At 44.2% G+C, this 22,481-nt stretch overlaps 1 protein-coding gene across 2 annotated transcripts in view; it reads left to right on the forward strand.

Annotated features, from left to right (window-relative positions):
- LOC138177215 (vascular endothelial growth factor receptor kdr-like) overlaps positions 1 to 22,481 on the forward strand; it is a 202,793-nt gene that overhangs the window by 76,345 nt on the left and 103,967 nt on the right. For both annotated transcript variants that reach the window (XM_069108292.1, XM_069108293.1), the window contains exons 3-5: positions 7,459 to 7,679; positions 16,900 to 17,027; positions 21,398 to 21,557. In XM_069108292.1, the coding sequence (XP_068964393.1) occupies positions 7,459 to 7,679; positions 16,900 to 17,027; positions 21,398 to 21,557 (509 nt within the window). The remainder of the gene's footprint in view (positions 1 to 7,458; positions 7,680 to 16,899; positions 17,028 to 21,397; positions 21,558 to 22,481) is intronic.

Below are 22,481 nucleotides of genomic sequence, written 5' to 3' on the forward strand. Positions count from 1 at the left end.
TGTGACATGAAGATTTTCAACTATTACTATACCAGGGAGATGAGGAATATAGAGAATGTATAGAAGACTTGGGAAGACTTTTATGAACTGATGCAAAGTGAAGCAGGCAGAATGAGAGAATAATATAATAATAATAATATATACAAGGGCAACAATGTAAATGAGAAGAAGCAAAACCCCCTGAAAACTGAGGACTCATAGAGATCATGTTTGACTCGGGAGAAGCAGAAAGAAATTCGAAAGCATAAAAAATGGTTGAAATGATCGAAAGCCCAACAAGTCATGAGATGGTTGGTCCAGACGGTGCCTCAGGCCCCTCCCAGGCCTCAGAGCTCCCAGCATGCTTTTCTAAAAGTCCTTTTAACTCTAAATCTCATTTCAACTTCCTGTGCCCTAGTTTCTCCTCAAGCTAGAAAATGAAGACAAATTAAATTAAATTTAATTAAGCTGCCCTTAGTTATGACTCCCTCCCCCACATGCCCACCCCCTGCCCTTGACCTAGCCTCATCTGCTGAAGGGGATGATCACCCTTTCAAACCCTTTCCTTCTGCTATTTTGAAGAAACCAAGGCTTAGAGAATGGAAGTACTTGGTCATCCTTAAGGAGCTACAGGATAGAAAATTCTTCTTGAAAAAGTTATTTCATTTCTCTTCAGAGAGCTAAGGCAGAACCTGAAGTTCGTTGGGAGGGCTTGGGTTTTTATTTTGCCCTAGACTTTCTTTGAAATTCAGCTGAGAGCTGAGAATCAGTTTGGTTTGGATTGGGTTCGGGCTTTTTTTGTTTTTTGGAGGGCAATTGGGGTTAAGTGACTTGCCCAAGGTCAACACAAACAACGGCTAGTTTTTGTGTTGTGTCTGGGGCTGGATTTGAACTCAGTTCCTCCTGACTCTGGTGTGGATTGGTTTTAAGAAGCCAGCTTCCAGGATATATTCTGGGCTCAGGGTATGTGCACTTGAATCTCCTAGATGTTGGAAATTGATGCTTAGGGGTGTGGTTTGGTCAGTTTTATTGAATTCTGAATGAGGACCATAAGCACTCACTGGGTGACCTTTGGCAAGTCACTCAGCTTCTGAAGGCCTCAGTTATCTCATCCATCAAATAGGGATACAAAAAGACACTTGCACTGCATTGTTTATTAGGCATTTAAGCTTAAAAATGTGAGTTATTATCACAGTTGTTAAGTGTCTGGGACTCAAATCCAGCTTCAGACACTTAATATTAATTTATAATTATCATGATTATTATTGTTGTTAATAATAAAAATAGGGGCAGCTAGGTGGCACAGTGAATACAGCACCAGCCCTAGAGTCAGGAGGTCCTGAATTTAAATCTGGCCTCAGACACTTAACACAAAAACTAGCCATGTGACTTTGGGCAAGCCACTTAACCCCAACTGCCCTCCAAAAAGCAATAATAATAATAATATCAGTACTAACAACAACAACCGTAAATCCTTTTGTTAGTCACTCTGGTAGAAATAAAGACATCAATCATAACTCATTAACTGAAAGACCCAAATACAATAATAAAGAACAGAATGCAGTAAGTGTATAGAAAGAGCAAATGATATGGGATCCAAAGGAGTTTTAAGAGGGCAAACCAGTATGGGATAAGAAGAGAGAAAGATAACTTCCCACTTGGGGAACTCAGGAAGACTTCTTGGAGGAGGTGCCCTTTGAGCTGAACCTTGAGGGACAGATTGTATTATACCAGGTAGAATTGGGTGGATATTTGGATTTGGATTATAGCAGGTAGATGGAATTCCACATGTTGGAAATGAGGTGCATAAGTATGGAAAGTAGAAGGGTGGGGTTGGGGAGGGGATAGTTTGATTTGCTGGAGTGCCATATATAAGAGGGAAGCTAGGGAGCGCTGTAGTGGATAGAGCACCAGGCATGGAGTCATGAAGACTCATCTGCCTGAGTTCCAGTATGGCCTCACATACTTACAACTCTGTGACCCTGGGCAAGTCTCGGTTTCCTCATTTGTAACATGGGGGGCTCTTCACAAGGTCAGTGTGAGACTCAGGTGAGATAACTAACATTTGAAGAAGGGCTTTTTAAACCTTAAAGTGCTAGGTGGTGCAGTGGATAGAATGTTGGGCCTAGAATAAAAAAGATCTGAGTTCAAATCTGGAATCAGACACTTAATAGTTGTGTGATCCTGTTTCTTTTTTGCCCTTGTGACCCCATTGCTTAGCAAAGGACCTTACACTAAGAGGCATTTATAAATGCTTGTTGAATTTGACTGAATTTCCAGACCCTGCTAGTGCCTACAGATGCCTGGCAGGGCTCCACTTCCTAGCACAATGTGCCAAAGATTAAGAGCCCAAGGAAATGGGTCCCCAGGGGCCAGGCCATGAAGACAGGACAGGGAAATGAGTCAGGAGGTTGGAGAGTCCAATGCAGGAAGATGGCAGGGGAGAGACCTTGTGGCCAGGACTGTCACAGCTGGTCCAAGGCGTGAGAATCGCCTGCCAGAGTCTCGGGGGACTCCCAGGGACCACAGTGCTACCTTCCCAGAATATTCTCAGAACTCTTCACACAGCCCCAACCTGATTTTCAGGAAGGAGTCTTAGACAAGACTCATAGTTGGGAGCTATGTGCTGGCATAAGTGTGCTGAGTGACCAGAAAGTCCTGGAAAGGACTAGAGCTGGAAGGGACCTCTGAGGCCTTTGATATCATTCTAATTTTACACAAAAGGAAACTGAGGCCCAAGGAACAAAATGATTGACTTAGGTTGTAGAGGTAGTGAGCACCAGACCCTCTGAGGCTCAAGCCAATGGCCTTCCCACTGTACCACAAAGTATTCACTTTCGTTGTAGTTCTATCATGTATGTATCCCTGCCTAATGACAGTAGCTCATTCAGTCAATCAACAAACATTAATTCACCTTCCCATCAATGCCAGGTATGGATGCTAGAGAAATAAAGAAAAGAGTGACTAACCCCAGTCCTGAAGGAACTGGAAACATGCAGAGAGGGTGGTGTGGGCAGTCCTGCTTGGGCTCACTCTGGGTTCCTGTTCCCTCCATTCTGGGTTCCTGTGCTGACCTCTACCTCTCAAGCTTAGAAACTTTCTGAAGCTCAGAGATCTGGAATTTCAGGGGATCTTCAGGGGTTTCCAAGATTTCCTTCCACCCTTGGGCTTTCCTGGAGGCCCCTCCATTTTTTCTCCCACTGGACAGAGGGACTTGCAGGCTACCTGTATCTCTGACTCTTCTCAGAGAGGCCAGAGGCTTGTCTGCTTGTGTCAGCATTGGCTTTGCAAATACACCTCCCCCCACCTTTCAGGAACTGTGACAGGCTCTTGGATCACTCAGTCAGTCAATATACATTTATTTAGCACCTACTGTGTGCTAGGCACAGTGCTAAACTCTGGAAATACAAAAGGAAGCAAGAGATAGTCCCTGCCCTCAAGGAGCTTACAATCGAATAGAGGAAACAACATGCAAGCAACTATGTACAAACAAGCTATATAGTGATAAATAGGATATAATGAGATAAGGCACTGGAATTCAGAGGAACTGGGGAGGCTCCCTGTAGTAGGTGGGATTTAGCTGGGCCTTAATTAACGTGGGGCCCAGAGTTAGGAAGATCTGAGTTCAAATCCGGCCTCAGACACTTAATAGCAGTGTGACCTTGGACATTTAACCTCTCTGCCTCAGTTTTCTCAACTGTGAAATGTGGACAATAATAGTTTCTATCTCCCAGCATTATTGTGAAGATCAAATGAGATAATATTTGAAAAGTACTTAACACAATATCTGACTCACTTTCCTTACTATCCTGGCCAGAGTCCCTGCCCTTACATTGTAATAGGAGATACAACATGCAAATATATAATCGAAGCAAGTTCTATACAGGATCAATAGGAAATAATGAGCAGAGGGACGGCCCTGGAATTTGGAGGGCTTGAGGAAGGCTTCCCATAGGAGGTGGGGTTTAGCCAGGGTGGTCAGTGTTCAGGGCCAAGGAGGGGCAGCATTGGGGGACAGCCAGAGAGAATGGCCGGAGCCCAGAGATGGAGGGTCTTCTTGGTGGAGCAGCCAGGAGGCCGGGGTCACCGGGCTGAAGAGTTCATGTAGGGGAGGAAGGGCTAAGAAGAATGGAAAGGCAGGAGGGAGCTGAGTCATGAAGGGCTTTGAATGCCAAGCAGAGCATTTTGTACCTGATCCTGGAGGCAATAGAGAGGGAGTTTATTGAGGGGCAGGGGTAACATGGTCATACTTGTGCTTCAAGAAAATCACTTTGAAGGCTAAATTCAAGACTGATTTGTATGAGGAGAGACTTGAGAAAAGGAGACCCCCCCACCCAGCAAGCTATTGCAATAATCCAGGTGTAAGGTGATAAGAGCCTGCATCAGTGTGAGTGTCAGAGGAGAGAACTGAGAGTATTTGAGAGATTCTGCAAAGGTGGGATCCACAGGACTTTGACAGTAGCTTGGGGCGGGGGGCGTGAGGAATATAGGCTAACTCCTAAGTTGTGAGCCTGAGGGACTGGTAAAATGGCAGTGTGCTCAACAGTAATAGAAAAGGTAGGAGGCAGGGAAGGTTTGGGGGGGAAGGATAATGAGGTCTGTTTTGGGAATGTTGAGTTTCCAATGTCTACTGGACAACAAGTTCAAGACGACTGAAAGGCAGTTGGGGATGGGAGACTGGAGGTCAGCTGAGAGATCTGGCCAGGAAAGGTAGATGTGAGAATCATCAGTACAGAGGTGGTGATGAAATCCATGGAAACTGATGAGATCACCAAGTGAAGCAGGATGGAGGGAGAAGAGAAGAGGGCTTAGTACAGAGCCCTGGGGAACACTTATGGTTCAAGGGCATGATCTGGAGGAAGATCCAGCTAAGGAGACAGGGAAGGAGCCAACAGAGGAGGAGAATCACGAGAGAGGTGTGTCATGAAAACCTGGAGAGAAGAGAGCGTCAAGGAAGACAGGGTGATCCACAGTGGATGGCTGGCTCTGTGTGTGTGTCTGGGGTGGAAGAAACAAACCATCAGCTGTTGTTTCACAATCATTTTGCTTTCGGATTTCTGACGGAGTAGATAGACAAGTAGAAGCTAGGCAGCTTGCCTCTGTTCAGGAAACCATCTTGGTCAAAAGCTGGGGTGGGTCTCATCTAAATGAGAACACAGACACAATGTTCTGCATACAGTAGTTGAAGGTTTGTTGAATGAATTGAAGTAAATTAGACAGGCAATGTGGTAGAGTGGACAAAACCCTGGATTTTCAGTCCCAGCACGTGAATTAGAATGTGAGTTCATCTGGGACCCTGAAGAAAGGAGTTGGCAAAGGTCTTTCCCCTCCCCAATCTAGGCCTTAGCTCCCTCCTCTGTGAAATGAGGATGGTGGAACCATGGAGCCCTCGAGGACCATTCCAACTCGGAATTCTATCAGCCTCTACCACGGCCTAGCCAAGCATCAGGGCATAAGGTGCTGCATCCACTGCCTATGGGAAATCAATCCTTTCCCCGATACAAATGCAGGAGACTAGTATGATCAGAGGCAAGAATATTGGAGGAAGGCAATATATTCCACAGTGGACAAAGGAGAATTGAGCTCACTCCATTTTTCTCTTGCATTTGGGTGCCAGAGAGTTTTTGACTCAATGTGACAATATCTTCCTTGGCTGTGCAGAGAATGCAAAGCAATTCTACCATTCCTGAGTTTCTGTCTTATTCCTTTACAAAAGTCAGAGTGTCATGAAGTCAGGGACTGAACATCTTTTTAGGTTCACAGTTGTCCTAATGCTTAAGGTAGAGCTTTTCATCAGCCAATCAGCAAGCATTTATTAAGTATCTACCATATGCCACTTACTGTGTTTGATGTCAAGGATAGCGGTAAAGATGACAGTCCCTGACTTCAGGGACAGCTAGGTGGTGCTGCAGGGGATAGAGCACCAGGCAGGCCTGGAGTCAGGAAAACCTGAGTTCAGATCCAGCCCCAGAAACTTCTTAGTTGTGTGACCCTAGGCAAGTCACTTGACTTCTGTTTGCATCAGTTTCCTCATCTGTGAAATGCGTCATAAGAGTTCTACCTCCAAGTGCTGCTGTGAGGATCAGACTCGATTGTTTGTAAAGTACTTGGCACATTGCCTGGCATATAGTAAGCACTCTATAAATGTTAGCTGTCAAGGAGCTTATCTTCCTTGGGGGAGACAACACTAGAAGATAGATATCTGGATAGAGAGATTTTTGTTGTTCAGTTGTTTCGGTCATGTCTGACTGTTGGTGACCCCATTTATGGTTTTCCTGGCAAAGATACTGGAGTGGTTTGCCATTCCCTTCTGCAACTCATTTCATAGTTGAGGAAACTGAGGCAAATGGGGTGAAGTGACTTGCTCAGGGTAAATGTCTGAGGCTGGATTTGAACTTAGATCTTCCTGACTCCAGGCCTGCCTAGGAGTCTGCCTATATCCACTACAGCGCCACCTAGATAGATAGATAATAAATTAATGCAAAGTAATTTGATGGGAAGAGTGGTAACAGTTGATGGGGAATCTGGAAAGGTTTCATGTAGGAAGTGGGTGACCCTTGAACTGTACATTGTGAGAAGCTAGAGATTCTAAGAAGGGGGGTTGAGAAGGGAGAGCATCCCAAGCATGGGGACAGCCAATGCAGTCACGTCATGTGTGAGGAACAGCCAGAGGGACAGCTCAGCTGGAACAGAGAGGGTGAATAGGGAAGGTATAATGGAGAATCAGTCTGGAAAGATTCTGTTGAATCCAGATTGGGAAGTGTTTTAAATGCCAGACAGAGGAATAGTAATATACCCCAGAGGTAATAGGGAATCATTGGAATTTACCAAGAAGGGAAGTGACCAGGCAGGTCTGTGCTTTCAGAATCACTTTGGCAGCTGTGCAGAGGATAGATTATCGTGGGAGAGACTGGAGGCAGGGAGACCCATTAGGAGATTACTGGGAGGTGATGAAGGCCTGAACAGCAGGCACTTAAGCATCTATCCAGTCAATCAGTCATTTATTAAGCACTTATTGTGTACTCTGCCCTATCTTAGGTGCTTGCTAGGGAGACAAAGTCCCAAATGATTCCCGTTTTAAGGGATGGCACATTCTAACAGGGGAAACAATGTGTATATGTGTGATGTGTGATGTTGTTATAATATAACATATTATAGACACAATGTATAAATAGACACAATGAGGAGAGTACAGAGTAAATGGGAGGCCCTCTTCTTCTAAGAAGAACCTTCAGGACCCAGTGAACCACCTACTGACTCCCAACTGCTCTCTTGGGGTACATTTGGGGCCCCCGGCTGCCTTTAAGCTCAGCTTCCCAGAGCTGCTACACATCTCAGATTGTACCTGCCCACTCTCCCTATGGGCCTTCCATCTACCACTGACCCTAGGAAGTCTGAGCCTGGCTTGGCTCCATTTTCAGAATGAGTCTCCTATCCCAGCTGTGACTAAGAACATGTCTCTCTGTTTTGTTTCAACAGGGGGTCTGCTCCACTAGCCTGGCACTGGGGCAACAGTTCGTCCAGCGGCAACTATCGCATATCTGAGCGCCGGTGCTCTGATAATGCCCATCTCATCTGCAACCAACTCACCATCTTCAGCATGGCAGCCAGCGATACTGGCTATTTTACCTGCAGCTACAAGGACAACTTGGATTTGGAGGACCCAAGCTTCATGACCAGGGTGTACGTCTATATCAAAAGTGAGTGTGACCTCCCTGCCCCCCCCCCCCTTTATGCCAATCACATGCTAGCTTTTGTGATGTTCTCAGGACCATCAACCACAGGGATGGATTCAACACCTTTCTAGGATTAGTGAGAGGGAAGAGGAAAGTATACCTCATGGGCTAGAAAATATGAAAATCCAAGCTAAAGCAGCATGGGAAGATGGGAAAACAATGGATGAGGAAGGAGTCAAAGGAGCTGGATTTGAATCCTAGTTTTCTCAGCCTCTGTGAACTAGACATTTAACCTTTTAAAGCCTCAGTTTCCTCCTCTGAAAAATGAGTCTCCTGGGTCATAGATTTAGGATTGGAAGGGGCTTTCCAGGCTATTTAGTCTAAGCACTTCATTTTATAGAAAAAGAAACTGAGAGCGGCTAGGTGGTGCAGTGAGTACAGCGCAGGCTCCGGAGTCAGGAGAACCCGAGTTCGGTTCCGGCCTCACACACCTAACACCCACACAAAAAAACTAGCTGTGTAATCTTGGGCAAGTTACTTAACCCCAATTGCCCTCCAAAAGGCAAAAAAAAAAAAGAAAAGGAAACCAAGTGGGGCGGCTAGGTGGTGCAGTGAATAGAGCACCTGCCCTGGAGTCAGGAGGACCTGAGTTCAAATCCAGACTCAGACACTTAACACAAAACTAGCTGTGTGACCTTGAGCAAGTCACTTAACCCCAATTGCCTTACCTTCTTCCCTCTAAAAAAGCGAAAAAAAAGAAAAGAAAAGGAAACCTAGGCCTGGAAAATGAAGTAACATTTCTGAGGCTGGGTTCAAATCTAAGCCCTCTGATTCCAGAACCAATGCTCTTTTCACCATACTGCTGCTTTGAACTAGGCCTTCATTCTAGCTCTGAATTTAGAAGAGACTCAGGCAGAGCCAGGAGGGATCATATAACAGAGAATATCAAATCTGAAAGAGATGTCTGAGTGGAGAAGTAGATGAACTGCTACCCTAGAATCAGGGAGATTTCAGTTCAAATGTGGCCTCTGATAGTTACTAGTTACTAGTTGTATGACCCTGGGCAAGTTGCTTAACCTCTGTCTGCCTCAGTTTCCTTATCTGTATATGGGAACCTCACAAAGTTTCGGTGAGGCTCAAATGAGCCACTTTTTGTTTACAAAGCACTTTAGTGCTTAGCCCAGTGCCTGGCACATAGTAGGCACTTAATAAAGGCTTGTTTCCTTCCTTCTCATTTTTTGCAGAGATGCTAGAAATTGAAACCCAGAAATGCCTTACCCAGGGTCCCAGAGTAGCAAGAGGAAAATGCCAGCTTTGGCAAAGTACCTGACTTTGAATTCTGCCTCTTCTGCTCTATTTAACAGCCCCTCTCCCTGGCCTCCTACTACAGCACGGATGAGGAAGAAATCAGTGGAGTTGAGAAAGCTTGGGAAGTGGGAGGGAGTTAGGAGATCCTCCACCGAAAGGACTGTTTTCTTCCCATAAAATTTATATTTCTGTAACGGTTGAAGCTTTTCAATCTTTTTCCACATTCCTTACTACAATTCTGTGGATTAGATAGTACAAGGATTTTCCTTATTTTTCAGATAAAGGAAACTGAAATTCAGAGAGAAGTCATACCCCTCATCCCTCAGCTATTAAGTGTCAAAGGCCAAGGACTTGAACCTAGGTTGTCTGACTCAGTCCACTGTCCTTCCCCAGACTGGGCTTAGAGCCTGCTTCACTTTTCCCTTCTCTCCCTATCTTTTGGGCTCATTTAAGGCCTTTTCCCAAGGATGCCTTGAAACTTGAGCTGGAGGTAGGAGGTTTGGCTTTGGGGGCCCTTTCCTTCCAGCTGAAGAGGAAGGTGCCTCCCACCTGGTCCTTTTCTCCAGCACCTCCCTAGTGATGGGCCGTCTGGGGCCAGGCCCTTCTCATTGCTCCAATTGGAATTCTAATTTCCTCTTTGAGCATACCATGGCCGTCTCCTACGACCCCTGGGCCACGGCAGGCGTATTCTCCTGGAAATATGCTTCACGCCCTTACAGGTCGGTTCCTATGGAGTCCCTTGCCTCTCCTGACTGAGCTGTCGATTCCATTAGGAGACTAATTTCCTCACCCAGCCATCCCCCGGCCCCCTCATTCTTCCCAATGCTTGTGCTGCACTGTATGGTCTCCTCATTACACATCACTCATCAGCTAGGAGCACAGAATCCCAGAGCTGGGAGGGCCTTCCAAAGGTTCAGTTTGAACCATATTTGAACCAGAATCCCCTCTATGACACCCCTTACAGGGATCATTTAACCTCTGCTGAAAACATCCAGTGATGGAGAAACTCCCCACCTTTTGAGGAAGTTCATTGCTAGTATTAAACTACTATAATTGTTTACATCTTTCATTTTGTTCTCTTATCTTACCACTATAGCTAGCATTTTGAGAACTATGTCAAATAATAGTCAGGAGAACTGGGTATCCTTGCTTTACCCCTGTTTGTATTGGGAAAACTTATGGTGTTTCTTCGGCTTAAATATATGCCTTTGATCATATTAAAGAAGAGACTTTCAATCCTTCTGCTTTTAGGGTTTGTAACAGATGAGATTTAAAGTTTATCAAAGGTTTTTTTTCAGTATCCATTGAAATAATTGTGACTTTCAAAATCTTTGTTATTTATAGAGTTAATTTTGCTTTTATTTATTTGTTTCCTTATTTATTTGATCAGACTTGTGATTTTATCAGTGCAAGGAACTCCCAGTGAGAAATTTCCTCTATCAATGCAAATTATTTTCTCTGCCTCTTACAGTCTGAGAGATGCTTTATATATATGCATATGTATGTATATACCTATATATATACTTACATATATTGATAAATGATATATATGTAACATATAGTGCTTAGCACATTGCTTGGCACATAGTAGGTACTTAATAAGTTTTAATTGGATGATCAGCATATTTATATACACTTATAGATACATAGTATATGTGTGTGTGTGTGTGTATGTGTGTGTGTACACATGCACTGAACCTTAAATGTCAGAAAAGGGAATTCCCAGTTGGTCCTAGAAGTAGATGAGGCTTTCCTAACTGCTTTTCATTTCCACATTACTAATCAGCAAACATAAGTTCGTTGTTTTCTTCTTTGTGAATCATTCTTACATCCTTGGTATGACTCCAATTCAGTCACCAGGAATTATTTTCTGAATGTGTTTCTGTAAGACTACTTGTCAGGACTTTATTCAGCATTTCTCCATCAATGTTCATTAGAGAGATGGGTTTCTAGATCTCTTTCTGTTCTTTTTCTAGATATTGGGGCCATTTTTGTCTCCTCATAAAAGGCAGTCAGCACAGTGCCTTCTGTCCCTTTCTTTTTTTTTGCCTTTTGGAGGGCAATTGGGGGTAAGTAACTTGCCCAAGGTTACACTGCTAGTTTTTGTGTGTGGGTGTTAAGTGTCTAAAGCCAGAACCGAACTTGGGTCCTCCTGACTCCAGGCCGGCGCTTTACTCACTGAGCCACCTAGCTGCCCTTTCTGTCTCTATTTTTGAGAATAATTTTGGTAGTATAGACTTTGCCTTTTCATTGTTACTCACACACTGGGAGTTTTTTTTTTAATTAGCAATAAATAAAATTATTCTTCCCCCACCTTTGTGTCTCTATGTCACCTTTTCTACATGAAAATAAACATTTCATTTTTATTTTTTTTTCTTTTTGGATGGGAGAAGGCAGGGCATTTGGGGTTAAGTGACTTGCCCAAGGTGTCAGGATTTGAAATCAGGTCTTCTAGATTCCAGGGACAGTGCTCTACTCACTGTGCCACCTAGCCACCCAACATTTCATTTCTTAATCTTTCATTACTACCTGAAACTATTTACCTTTCAGTTTGGTCAGTTTGAAAGTTTAAAACCTGAATCACCTGGCTTCCTTTGAGGAAATGATTCAAGTGTGTCCCTTTTCATGAGCATATTCTTTGATGCTCTGGCTTACCCTTTTGAGATTTGTTATGTTGGGGTTTCAGCTGAGGTCGTTTACTCTAGGGAATGTCTCATTCCAATTTTGGATTTCTTGTAACTCCAGAATCATCCCAGGATGTTCTTGGAATCAAAGTATTTTTTTGTTTTTCTTCTCCCATGCAAGATTTGTTCTTTGATATTGTTGTTGTGAAACTGCACCATGTTTCTTGACAATTTAAACTCAAGGTTTATTTTTGCTGATGTCTTAAGGATTTCCTTGACCCAAACTTAGCCATCTGCTTCCAATAGGTCTGGGTGGGGTTTCTGTATGATTTCTTGGAGTATGGCATTCATTTCTTCTCTTCATGGTATTTTTCAGGAAGACCTCTACTCCATAGATTAATTCTCTGCAGCCTATCTTCAACTTCAGTATTATTATAGAGCATGTAGAGCTCTTTTGTTCCATTCTTTTTAAAAAATATATTTTTTCCCTTCTTTGTCTCCTCTTTTTGGTATTACTTTTCTATTGCCTTTTTTTCCCTCCTAGAATCTACTGATAGGAAAAAATCATTCTATCTTTTGTTCTAAGGTCTCTAGTCTCTGGTTAAACTTGTTGATTTTCACTTTAAGAATTTTTATTCCAGCAGCAGCTAGGTGGCGCTGCAGTGAATAGAGCATCAGTCCTGGAGTCAGGAGGACCTAAGTTCAAATCAGGCCTCAGACACTTGACTCACTTGCTAGCTATGTGGCCTTGGGCAAGTCACTTAATCCCAATTGCTTTGCCTTCCCCCTTCCAAGAAAGGAAGGAAGGAAGAAAGGAAGAATTCTTATTCCAGTCCTTACTTCCTTGATCTCTTCTCACTTCTTTGATTGCTCTTCTGAACCAATCTAGACATTCCTAAAGTCATTCTACTAGAGTACCCAGACCAGTGGGATGGTGAGTTGGTCTTCTTGCCATTGTAGAGTCCTCTGAATTTGTAGACTTTTAAACTTCCCCTATGAGATCTCTAGCTCTTAGTTTTCCTTCCTCACCATTTTATGGAGGAGGAAACTGAGGCTCAGGACTTTAAGGGATTTGCTGAAACATTACAAAGCTACTGCATAACAAAGCTGTGGGACTTTAGGTAAGTCACAGGCTTCAGTTTCTTCTTCTGTAAAATTAGAGAATTGACCTGCAAGTTCACTAATGGCCCTTCTAGCTCTAAATACTCAGAATCCAGGAACCTAAGGAGGAATCTAAGACCTTAAGGGGGAGGTTTTATTTGGATTGAGCAAATGAAGGAATCTTTCATTTATCCTTTCCTTTGCTCCTTCTGTCATTCAACAAACATGTTTAAAGCTTCATCCATGTGTATAATTCGCTCTGCCAGGCTCTATATAGGATCAAAAGAAGATTAAGATGTTGTTATGGTCCCCCAAGGTATTTCCAGTCTAGTTGGGGAGGGTTGGTTAGACCTGCCATCCCACTCCCTTAATCAATGTAGACTGACTACTCTTCTTCATTTCATAGTCTTGGAGCTTTACCTGGAGGACACCCAGAGGTTCTCCAGGCTCACAAAACCAATATGTGTCTGAGGCAGGACATCAAAGCAAGTTTTCTGACTCCAAGGCCATCCATAATCCATTGAACCACCCAACTTCTCTTAGCTTGGGCAATAGGACATATTTGGGGAGGGGGGAAGCAGATACATTGAGTCACAGATTGTCAGAGCTAAAAAGAACCTTGGAGACCACATACTCAACCCTTTCCTTCAAGAGAGGGGAATAGTTGAGGTCCCAGGAAGGTATGTGCTTTGCCTGAAGTCATACAACTGCAAATATCTAAGCAAGGACCCAAAGTCAGAACTTGAAGGTTGATTTGATGATGTCTAAGGAGTGCCCCTTCAGTTCTGGTATCCTCTAGGCTCATTTCCATTCTATCCAGCTTTCTTCCTTCATAAATCTAAAAATGTTTATTAATTATAAGTTGTTATTGTTTTTCAGTTGTGTCTGACTCTATGACCCCATTTAGGGTTTTCTTGGCAAGGATCCTGGAGTGGTTTGCCATTTCCTTATACAGCTCATTTTATATATGAGGAAACTGAGACCAACAGGGTGAAGTGACTTACCCAGGGTCACACAGCTAGGAAGTGTCTGAGGTTGGATTTGAACTCAGATCTTCCAGACTCCCGGCCTGTCACTCTATTCACTATGGCACCACCTAGCTTCCCAAATTATAAGTTAGTATGACCAAAAAAGAAGGTCACTAAGCTAAAGCAATGTCATAAGATTTAGAGGAATACCCCCTCCCATGATGGGTGGAGGTCTCATGTGTAGCATTTATGGGAGGCCATGACCCTTTCCCCCACCTCCATGATGAATGGAGGTCTGGTGTATAGCATTTATGGAAGGCCATGACTCTTCTCCCTCTTCCCTCATGAGTGAAGTTCCCATATGTAGCATTTATAGGAGATCATGACCCTTTCAACACCTCAACACCCCCATGGGTGTAGGTCCTGTAGTGTGTTGCATTTATAGGAGGTCATGAATAAGGACTGCCACAGAGTGAGCACATGTGGATGGGCTGGGAGCTGTACTCTTGGGTCTGGAAAGAAGAGAAGCAGAGATGAAAATAACCAAGAAAAATGAATAAAACAAGAATTTCTAAACAGAGTGGTGCCTAAGATCTAGTAGTCACTAAGGGCCCAGAGACTATAGGAGCAAGGAGAGGGAGGCGAAAGCATCTCCAGAAGTTACCCCAAAGATATGAGGTCCATTATGTCCCCCAGATCCCCAGGAAAATGTGTCGAACTGCCCCTCTTCATCCTCCAGCCTGTCCTTTGGTCATTTCTTCAGCATCAAAACACTACAACCTTTGTCTCTTATCATCTCTTGCCTTTTCAACATCCTCTTGTTTGGTTTCTCTCCCTCCAGTATTCTGTCTACAAATCATCCTTTATACAGCTGCCCAAGTGATATTCTTAAAGTCCATATCTGACTGAGTCACTCCTCTGCTCAGGAAACTCCAATAGCTCCCTATTACCTCTAAGACCAATGACAAATTCCTCTGGTTTGACATTTAAAGTCATTCACAGACTGGCTTCAACCTTTCTCTGCAGCCCTACTAGTCATCACTTCCATTCCCATACTTTGAAGTCTCACCAGACTGATATGCTTACTGTTCCTTACACAGGACACTATCTCCCGTCTCTGGACTTTTGTTCAGCCAGCCCCCCATGCCTGGAATATATTCCCTGGTCTTGCCTAACTTTTAGAATCCCCTGGCTCCTTCAAAGTTTGGCTCAAATGACACTTCCTCCATGAGACCTTTCCTAACACAGCCCAGCACTCCCCTGCCCCCAGTGAACTTGTACTTCCTCTCCTTCTATGGGATGTGCACCTGTTGTCTCTTGGAGGGCAGGAACCCATTTTTAATTCATACAATTCTCAACATACAATTCTTACCCTCAACATACAACACAGAGCCTGAAACATCATCAGCATTGAATAATTCCTTGTTGATTTATAGTTGACCTGTGGAGGAAACTGAAAAAAGTTAACTTCCAAATTGAGGTGTCCAAACTGGCAGCCACTGGGTGGGAGGGTGCCCTGAGCCAGCCATCCTGGGTTAGTAGGGGGTAAACACGGGATGGGAAGGCTGGGAGCGATGGTAGTCCCATGAGCAGCTTGCTGGTAAGGTGGTCTTCAGTACCCCCCACCATACACACACACACACACACACTCACACACACTCACACACACAAATCATTTCTTGGTGGGGTATTCATCTTCTTCCTGCTTTTACTGATCTTTCTACAGCTCAGGGTCTTCTTTATTTGAAGTGGGTCACTTAATTATCCCTACGTTACTTTATACTGTGCTATCTCTTCAGACTTCTCTAAAGCCATCATTTTACAGAGAAAGAAACAGAATTGGGGCGGCCAGGTAGCACAGCAAGTAAGAGCACCGGCTCCAGTGTTGAGAAGACCTGGAGATCGAATCCCGGGCTCAGACACTTAGCAACCACCCAGAAACACCTGGCCGTGTAACCTTGAGCAAGTTACTTAACCCCAATTGCTTAGGGGTGGCCAGGTGGCTCAGCGAGTAAGAGCACCGGCTCCAGTGTTGGGACGACCTGGAGATCGAATCCCAGGCTCAGGTGCTCAGCACCACACCCAGAAATAACTGGCCGTGTAACCTTGAGCAAGTTACTTAACCCCGATTGCTTAAAATAAAAAATTAAAAAAAAAAGAAAGAAACAGAATTAGGAGGGCCCTTAGAACATAGGCTATTGACATTCTAAAGTTTTTTTTTCAATTCTAACATTCTATGCTCCATGTTTTAAGGCCCCTCCCAGCTCCAATATTCTCTGCTCTAGGTTCTAAGGTGGACCTCCATCTCTGACAAGATGTATTCTAAGATCCTTCCCAGCTCTGCCATTCTCTATTCTCAGGCCCCTCCCAGCTCTGACACTCCCTGTTCTAAGTTCCAAGGTAACCCTCCTGGATCTGACCTTCTGTGTTCCAAGACCTCTGTCACGTCTGACATTTTGTGGGCTTCATTTTTGTCTGTTACCAGGCTGAGTTTTGGCACTAGCCTCCCCATAGCCCTAGGCCTAGGATGGGGCTCAGGATACTGCTGTTTTCTCTAGCTGTCACCCTTCTTAAGGCTGTCTGGGGCCAGTCAGATTACTCACCAATGAGCTAGGCCCTGAAGGTGATGTCCAAGGCCATTGTACGAGGGGATCCTGTGAGCCAAAGGCCCTTTGACCGTCACCCTGAATAAGTTGTCTATAGGCCAGGTTAAGGATAATTGATGGACTCCTAGAAAAATATGTGAGAGAAGAAGTTTTAATGCCTAGGGCCCCTGGCATTCCCTTAGCAGCTGGCAGAGCTCCATTCATGCCCCCAGGAAGCTTGTCAATGCCCAGAAGATGGCTTGCATTGCGTTTACCCGTTCCGTTTGTGTCCCCTTTGTGCCAGAATATTTTGGCTATGTTTTAGGATGACTTGTGCCCATCATGGCTAATGATACATGACTACAGGACTGTCATATTTGGAGCAAGGCCTGATGTCCAGACTGTCACAAACCAAAGGTCTGCTTCTGTAGTTATTTCAAACAGCCTCACCTCAAGGGGTCAGTACTTGAAAATACTTCCTTTATCTGGGTCCCTGCTAGGGAGGTAATGTGAATGTTGTTTACTCATGGGCACTGATCTCTTTAAACATACTCATGAGAAACTTAAAGATTAAGCTGTTCCTTCTCTTATTCTTTTGGGATTCAACAACCACAGGGTAAGCACTGAGAGCTCATAATCTATCTTCTGTCTCCCACAGATGACAGCCAGCCCTTCGTGCAAAGATACTATGACAAGCCAGAGTTGATCACTGTGTTTTCTGGAGCACAGGAGGTGATTGTACCCTGCCGAGTCACTTCCCCTGACCTAAACGTCAAGCTGGATCTGGTAAGTGACTCCTTTGGGATGTTAGAGAGCCTTATTTAGAGCTTAAATCTAAGGTGTCTTGAGACGTGGAGGGAAGACGTGGGAGACAGGATTATTTTGTTTCTTTCCCAACTTTTCTTGGAGTCCTCTTAAGAGGGTCTTTTCCACCACAATCCTCACCTGATCATCCAATCCATGTCTCGTCCAGTTGATTAGCTTTCTTCAGATCCTATGCAAGAAAGCCATGTTATTGAGCCAGCACAAATCCCTTCTGAGGCAACCTCCATAGGAAAATGCAAGGGAGTAGCATTTTGACAGGCCTACCCAAACTTGGCAGAGACATCTGTTTTTGAAGATCAACAACAGCAATAATAGCAACCTGTTGTTCAGTCATTTTTCAATCATGTCTGACTCTTTGTGACCCCATTTGGGGTTTTCTGGGCAGAGATAATGGAGTGGTTTGCCATTTCCTTCTCAAGCTCATTTTACAGATGAGGAAACTGAGGCCAACAGGGTGAAATGACTTGCCCAGGGTCACACAGCTAGGAAGTGTCTGAGGCCAGATTTGAGCTCAGGTCTTCCTGATTCCAGGCCCAGAGCTCTATCCACTGTGCCACCTAGCTTCCCCCTAGAATAGCAACCAGCTCTCATTTATCTACGGTTGTAAAGTTTAGAAAGTACTTTCCCCATAACAATTTTGTGAAGAAGGTAGTGTAACTGTTATCATTCTCACTTTTTACAGAGGAACAGATAAACCAAGGCTCAGAGAATGGAAATGACTTACCCAAGGTCATCCAACAAAAAATAAATTCCAAGATTTGAACCTAGATCCCCCATACCAAGTCTGATGTTTTTCCCCCTAATATTTTTTTTGTTTATTAGAGGCAGCTAGGTATCACTGTGGACAGAGCGCTGGGCCAGGAGTCAGAAAGACCTAAATTGAAATCTACCCTCAGATACTTACTGTATGACCTTGGGCAAGTCACCTAACCTCTGTCTGCCTCGATTTCCTCAACTGTAAAATGGGGATCATAATAGCACCTATTTCCTAGTATTTAATCCTCACCCAGTGAGGATTAAATGAGATAACATTTGTAAAAAGTGCTTAGCACAGTGCCTGGCACATAGAAAGTGATTAATAAATGCTTATTTGCTCTTCTTTCCCTCATCCCAACACCCCTTCCAACATACCGTGCTATCTCTCAAGGTATTTTGGTCCTCCTTATATAACTGAAGATGTGTACACCTTCCCTGTTCCTAATGGTCTGTGATTCTGTAAGCCTGTTTCTGACAGTTGAGGTTGGTTTTAAATACTGCCAAAGGCCAAAAAGTTCCTAATTCTAAAAAATCATCCCCATTGTCCTTATCTGGGCTGGCCCAAGCCACCTTGGCGAATTGTCCTTCATCCTCCTGCCTATGAATAACTAACTACTGGGGAAAGAAACTCACATTTCTATTGCAACATTAGTCCATTTTCCTACTGAAGACACTGAAGCTTGAGAGGTCATAGGATCATTTGTTTTCAAGCTAGATAGCCCTTCCGGAGAAGCTAGTCCAATTCCCTGTGCCTTGTCCAAAGTCACAGTTAATAAGTCACAGCTAATCTAGTCCAAGCCCCTCATTTTACAGAGATGGAAACTGAGACTTAGTCGAAATGACTTGCTAAGGCCATAAGTGTCAGAGTTGGGACTTGAACCCAGGTCTTCTGGCTCTTCCTACCATACCAGAGTGTTGCTCAAGAATGGTCCCTGAAGACTTCTATGAACTGATACAAAGTAGAATAAGCAGAACCAGGAAAACAATATTCACTCTGATTCCAACTATATAAATGGAAGAATTTGAAAAATAAACCCCAAACCCCAAACAGAATGCTCTGTAATTGAAATGACCAAGCTGGGATCCAAAAGGGTTGGAGAAAATTGGGTGTCCCTCCCATCTTTGGAGAGGTGGAGGACTATGGGCATGGAAGAGTACATATACTCTCAGATGTGACTACTGTGTGGGTTGGTTTTGATAAATTGTTTTTTTTTTCCACTCTTTCTTTTATTTTTTTGTTATCAGGATGGCTTGCCAATGAGGAAAAGGAGAAGGCATATTTTTGGAAATGAGAATGATGTTAAAATAAAAGATATTAATTAAAGTGAGATTTTAAAAAACTGGCTCCCTAATATAGTTCTAATCTTGTCAGGAGGGGCTGTCTCAAAAGGAAAAAGGAAGGTGCCCCTGTGTTTTGGGGACCCAACTTCAAATAACAGGGCTGGTGAGGGAACGCAGGATGCAGTCAGCAGCAGAGGTATGCACCCAGCTGGCCCCTGCCACCAGCCTCCATCCCCTCCTAATGAGGGCAGGCTGGCCAGCCACACCCGGCCAGCCTCGGTGACTGCTTGGAGCCTCCATGTCTCCTTCCCATGCCAAGAGGAAGCTCCAGGCAAGGAAGGGACCCAGCTAATTTCGAACATCCTTTTTCCCAAATTAAATGGCTGCCAGCAGCCAAATTTCACCTTGAAAGGACAAAAGGGGTGGGGTAGTAAGGGGGACATCCTTGCTTGTCTTTCCAAATGCACTAACCTTCTAAGAAGGCAAGAGCCAAACATTTCCCAAGCAGTCGGAAGAGGCTGAGCATAAGTAATGCTCAGAGCTTTGTTCCTGCTCCACCTTGGGTTCAGAGAATGTTAGAACTGGGAGGGGCCTTAGGACAGAGAAGGTCAGAACTAGGAGGGGTCTTAGAACAGGGAAGGTCAGGGCTGGGAGGGGCCTTAGAACAGGGGATGTCAGAGCTGGAAAGCCTTAGAACAAGAATTATCAGAGCTAGGAGGGCCCTTAGAACAAGAAATGTTAGAACTGGGAGTGACTTTAGAACCCAGAACATCAGAACCAGGAGAGCTCAGAGCTCCTATAATCTAGGTCTCTCATTTCCCAGAGGAGGAAGCTCAGGATATTTTCCCTCCTAACTGAAAATAATCAAATCCTTCTTTTGCACCAACTTTCTCCTAGTTCCATCAGGATGGTGACCAGGTTCTAGTAGTTTCTTCCTCTAACTTCTGCCTCACTGGCTTTATCTTCCTTATCTGTAAAAGGGTGGGGCAGGACTAGACTGGACAAATTATTCCATCAAGCATTTATTAAGCCCCTTGCAGGTACCAAGTTTAGTGCTAGATACTGGGGATAGAGAGACAAAAATGACAGTCCCCAACCTCAAGGAGTTGCCCTTTTCTAGATCTCAAAGTACCCTCCCAGAATCAATTGTATAGACAAATATATACAAGAAACAGTAAAAATGGCATCTAAGCAAAAGGCTGAAGCAGAAGAGGTCACATTTTACGAAGGCTTCTCTGCTAATGGAGCACTGTAGTGGATAGAAGTCTTGAGCCTAGAGTCTGGAAAACCTCAGTTCAAACTGGCCTCAGACATTTCCTAGCTGGGTGACCCTGGACAAGTCACTTCACCCTGTTTGCCTCAGTTTCCTCATCTGTCAAATAAGCTGGAGAAGGGAATGTCTAAACCACTCCAGCATCTTTGCCAAGCAAACACAAAATGGGGTTATTAAGAGTCAGACATGACTGAAAAACAACTGAACAAGAATCTCTGCTAATAACAACAAGGCATCACCTCATGTCTATTCTATTCTATATGTGTCTTAGGTTTCTGTGGGTTTTGTATGTATCCATCCTATATGTGTCTTATGTTTCTTTGTGTTCTATGCATGTCTTTTCCGTATGTGTGGATGTTTCTATACATGTCTATTCTGTGTGCCTTATGTTTCTGTATGTTCTACATGTGTCTTGTGTTTCTATATGTGGCTATACTACATGTGCCACATGTTTTCTATATGTTCTACATTTGTCAACATGTTCACACGTATATTGTCTGCCCTGTTGGAATGAAAGCCCCTCAAGGCCAGGGACTAGTTCACTTGTGTCTTTCTATGAATGCTTGCTGGTTGGTTGGTTGAAGGGATTGAATTAGAGCCAGTGGGGAGCCCATGTTGACTTCAGTAACCACAAATGAACACTATCTCGGTTGTATTGTATTTGTACTGCTTTTGCTAACCATTTCTCCGTGACATTTGAATCTGGTCCTGGTCATACTTAGGAATTTTGCAGCTCCTGCTTCAGTGTTGACCCTTTTGGGCTACATGACCCCCAAGGAGCCTGTGAACCTGTGATCTCTAACATGCTCTTGAAGTTCCTTGCCAGCTCTGAGTCCCATCAGAGGAACAAAGGCACTGGAGGCAGGCCTCACCTCCAGGGCCTCCACTTCCATAGCCTTTCTCCTCTGTGGTGCTGACTCTCCCAGCATGTTTGAGAGCTCATTCTTAGTCTGTGTAGCTTGGTTTGTGCTAATACTGAGCACCAAGCTGGATCTTTTCATCTGTCTCCCTCTTCCTACAGTTCTACCCAGGCAAGTTCAACTATACACGCAAGGACTGGAATCCTCAGAAAGGCTTCACGGTCATCCGCCCATCTTTCCAGTTCTTCAGCAGTCTACTCCAGTGTGTGACAAAAGTCAATGGGAAGACCTATGTCTCCCTCTACCTGCCCCAGAAAGTTGGTGAGTGGACCTCAGCACACAGGGAGCACCACCTGGAATGGGATCTTCATGTGTCCTTAAGCCTTGATCATAGGGTATACAGTATGTTAGAAGAGAACAATTCCTTGGTAGTTAGGCTGGTTCTGCCACATGACCCTGGACAAGTCATTTACCCTTCAATTTTATATCCATCTGAGAACCCCAGAAAAAGGAGCTGCAGGGGCAGCTAGGTGCTGCAGTGAATAGAGCACTGGCCCTGGAGTCAGGAGGACCTGAGTTCAGATCCAGCCTCAGACACTTAACACTAGCCATGTGACCCTGGGCAAGTCACTTAACCCCAATTGCCCTGCCTTCCCCCTCCAAAAAGCAAAAAACAAAAAAACAGAAGCTTCAGAATTTCTGAGAACTTAGGGAAACCTATGCCCTGGGAAACAGGAAACAGATCTATTTGCCCCCTCCAACTTAGCCATGAGGAAACACAAGGGATTAGGGTTTTATACAAAGGTGAGCTTCCTAAATAGTTATTAAAAACAATAAAAGAAGGTCCCAGAATCCAGTCCTGACCTGAGCATGAATCTTTTCCACAATGCTGACTACCTCTGCTGACAGGGAGCTCACTCTCCCCTGGGGAAGCTGATTCCAGTTTTGGAACTAATAGCTGTTATGAGATTTTCCCCTATGTCTAGCTGAAATTGGCTTGTCTTGTAACTCTCATCTCTCATTCCTAGCAGCCTCTCCACTCCCCTATGCCCTGTTGAGTTCCTGGAATTTTCAGAAACGATCAAAGATCAGACTTCCTGGTAACAAAAGTTCATAGGACCCCTCATCTTAGAACCTGAAAGGACCCTAGAGACCATTAAGCTTAAGCCCCTCCTTTTACAAATGTGGAAACTGAAGCTCAGACTGGCTAAGTGACTTGCCTAGGGTCACACAGCTAGTGAGTAT

This window comes from Petaurus breviceps, unplaced genomic scaffold (genome assembly GCF_028583685.1).
Source record: "Petaurus breviceps papuanus isolate PSGF00001 unplaced genomic scaffold, PetGlider_PUasm1.0 90339, whole genome shotgun sequence".
Classification (NCBI taxonomy): domain Eukaryota; kingdom Metazoa; phylum Chordata; class Mammalia; order Diprotodontia; family Petauridae; genus Petaurus; species Petaurus breviceps.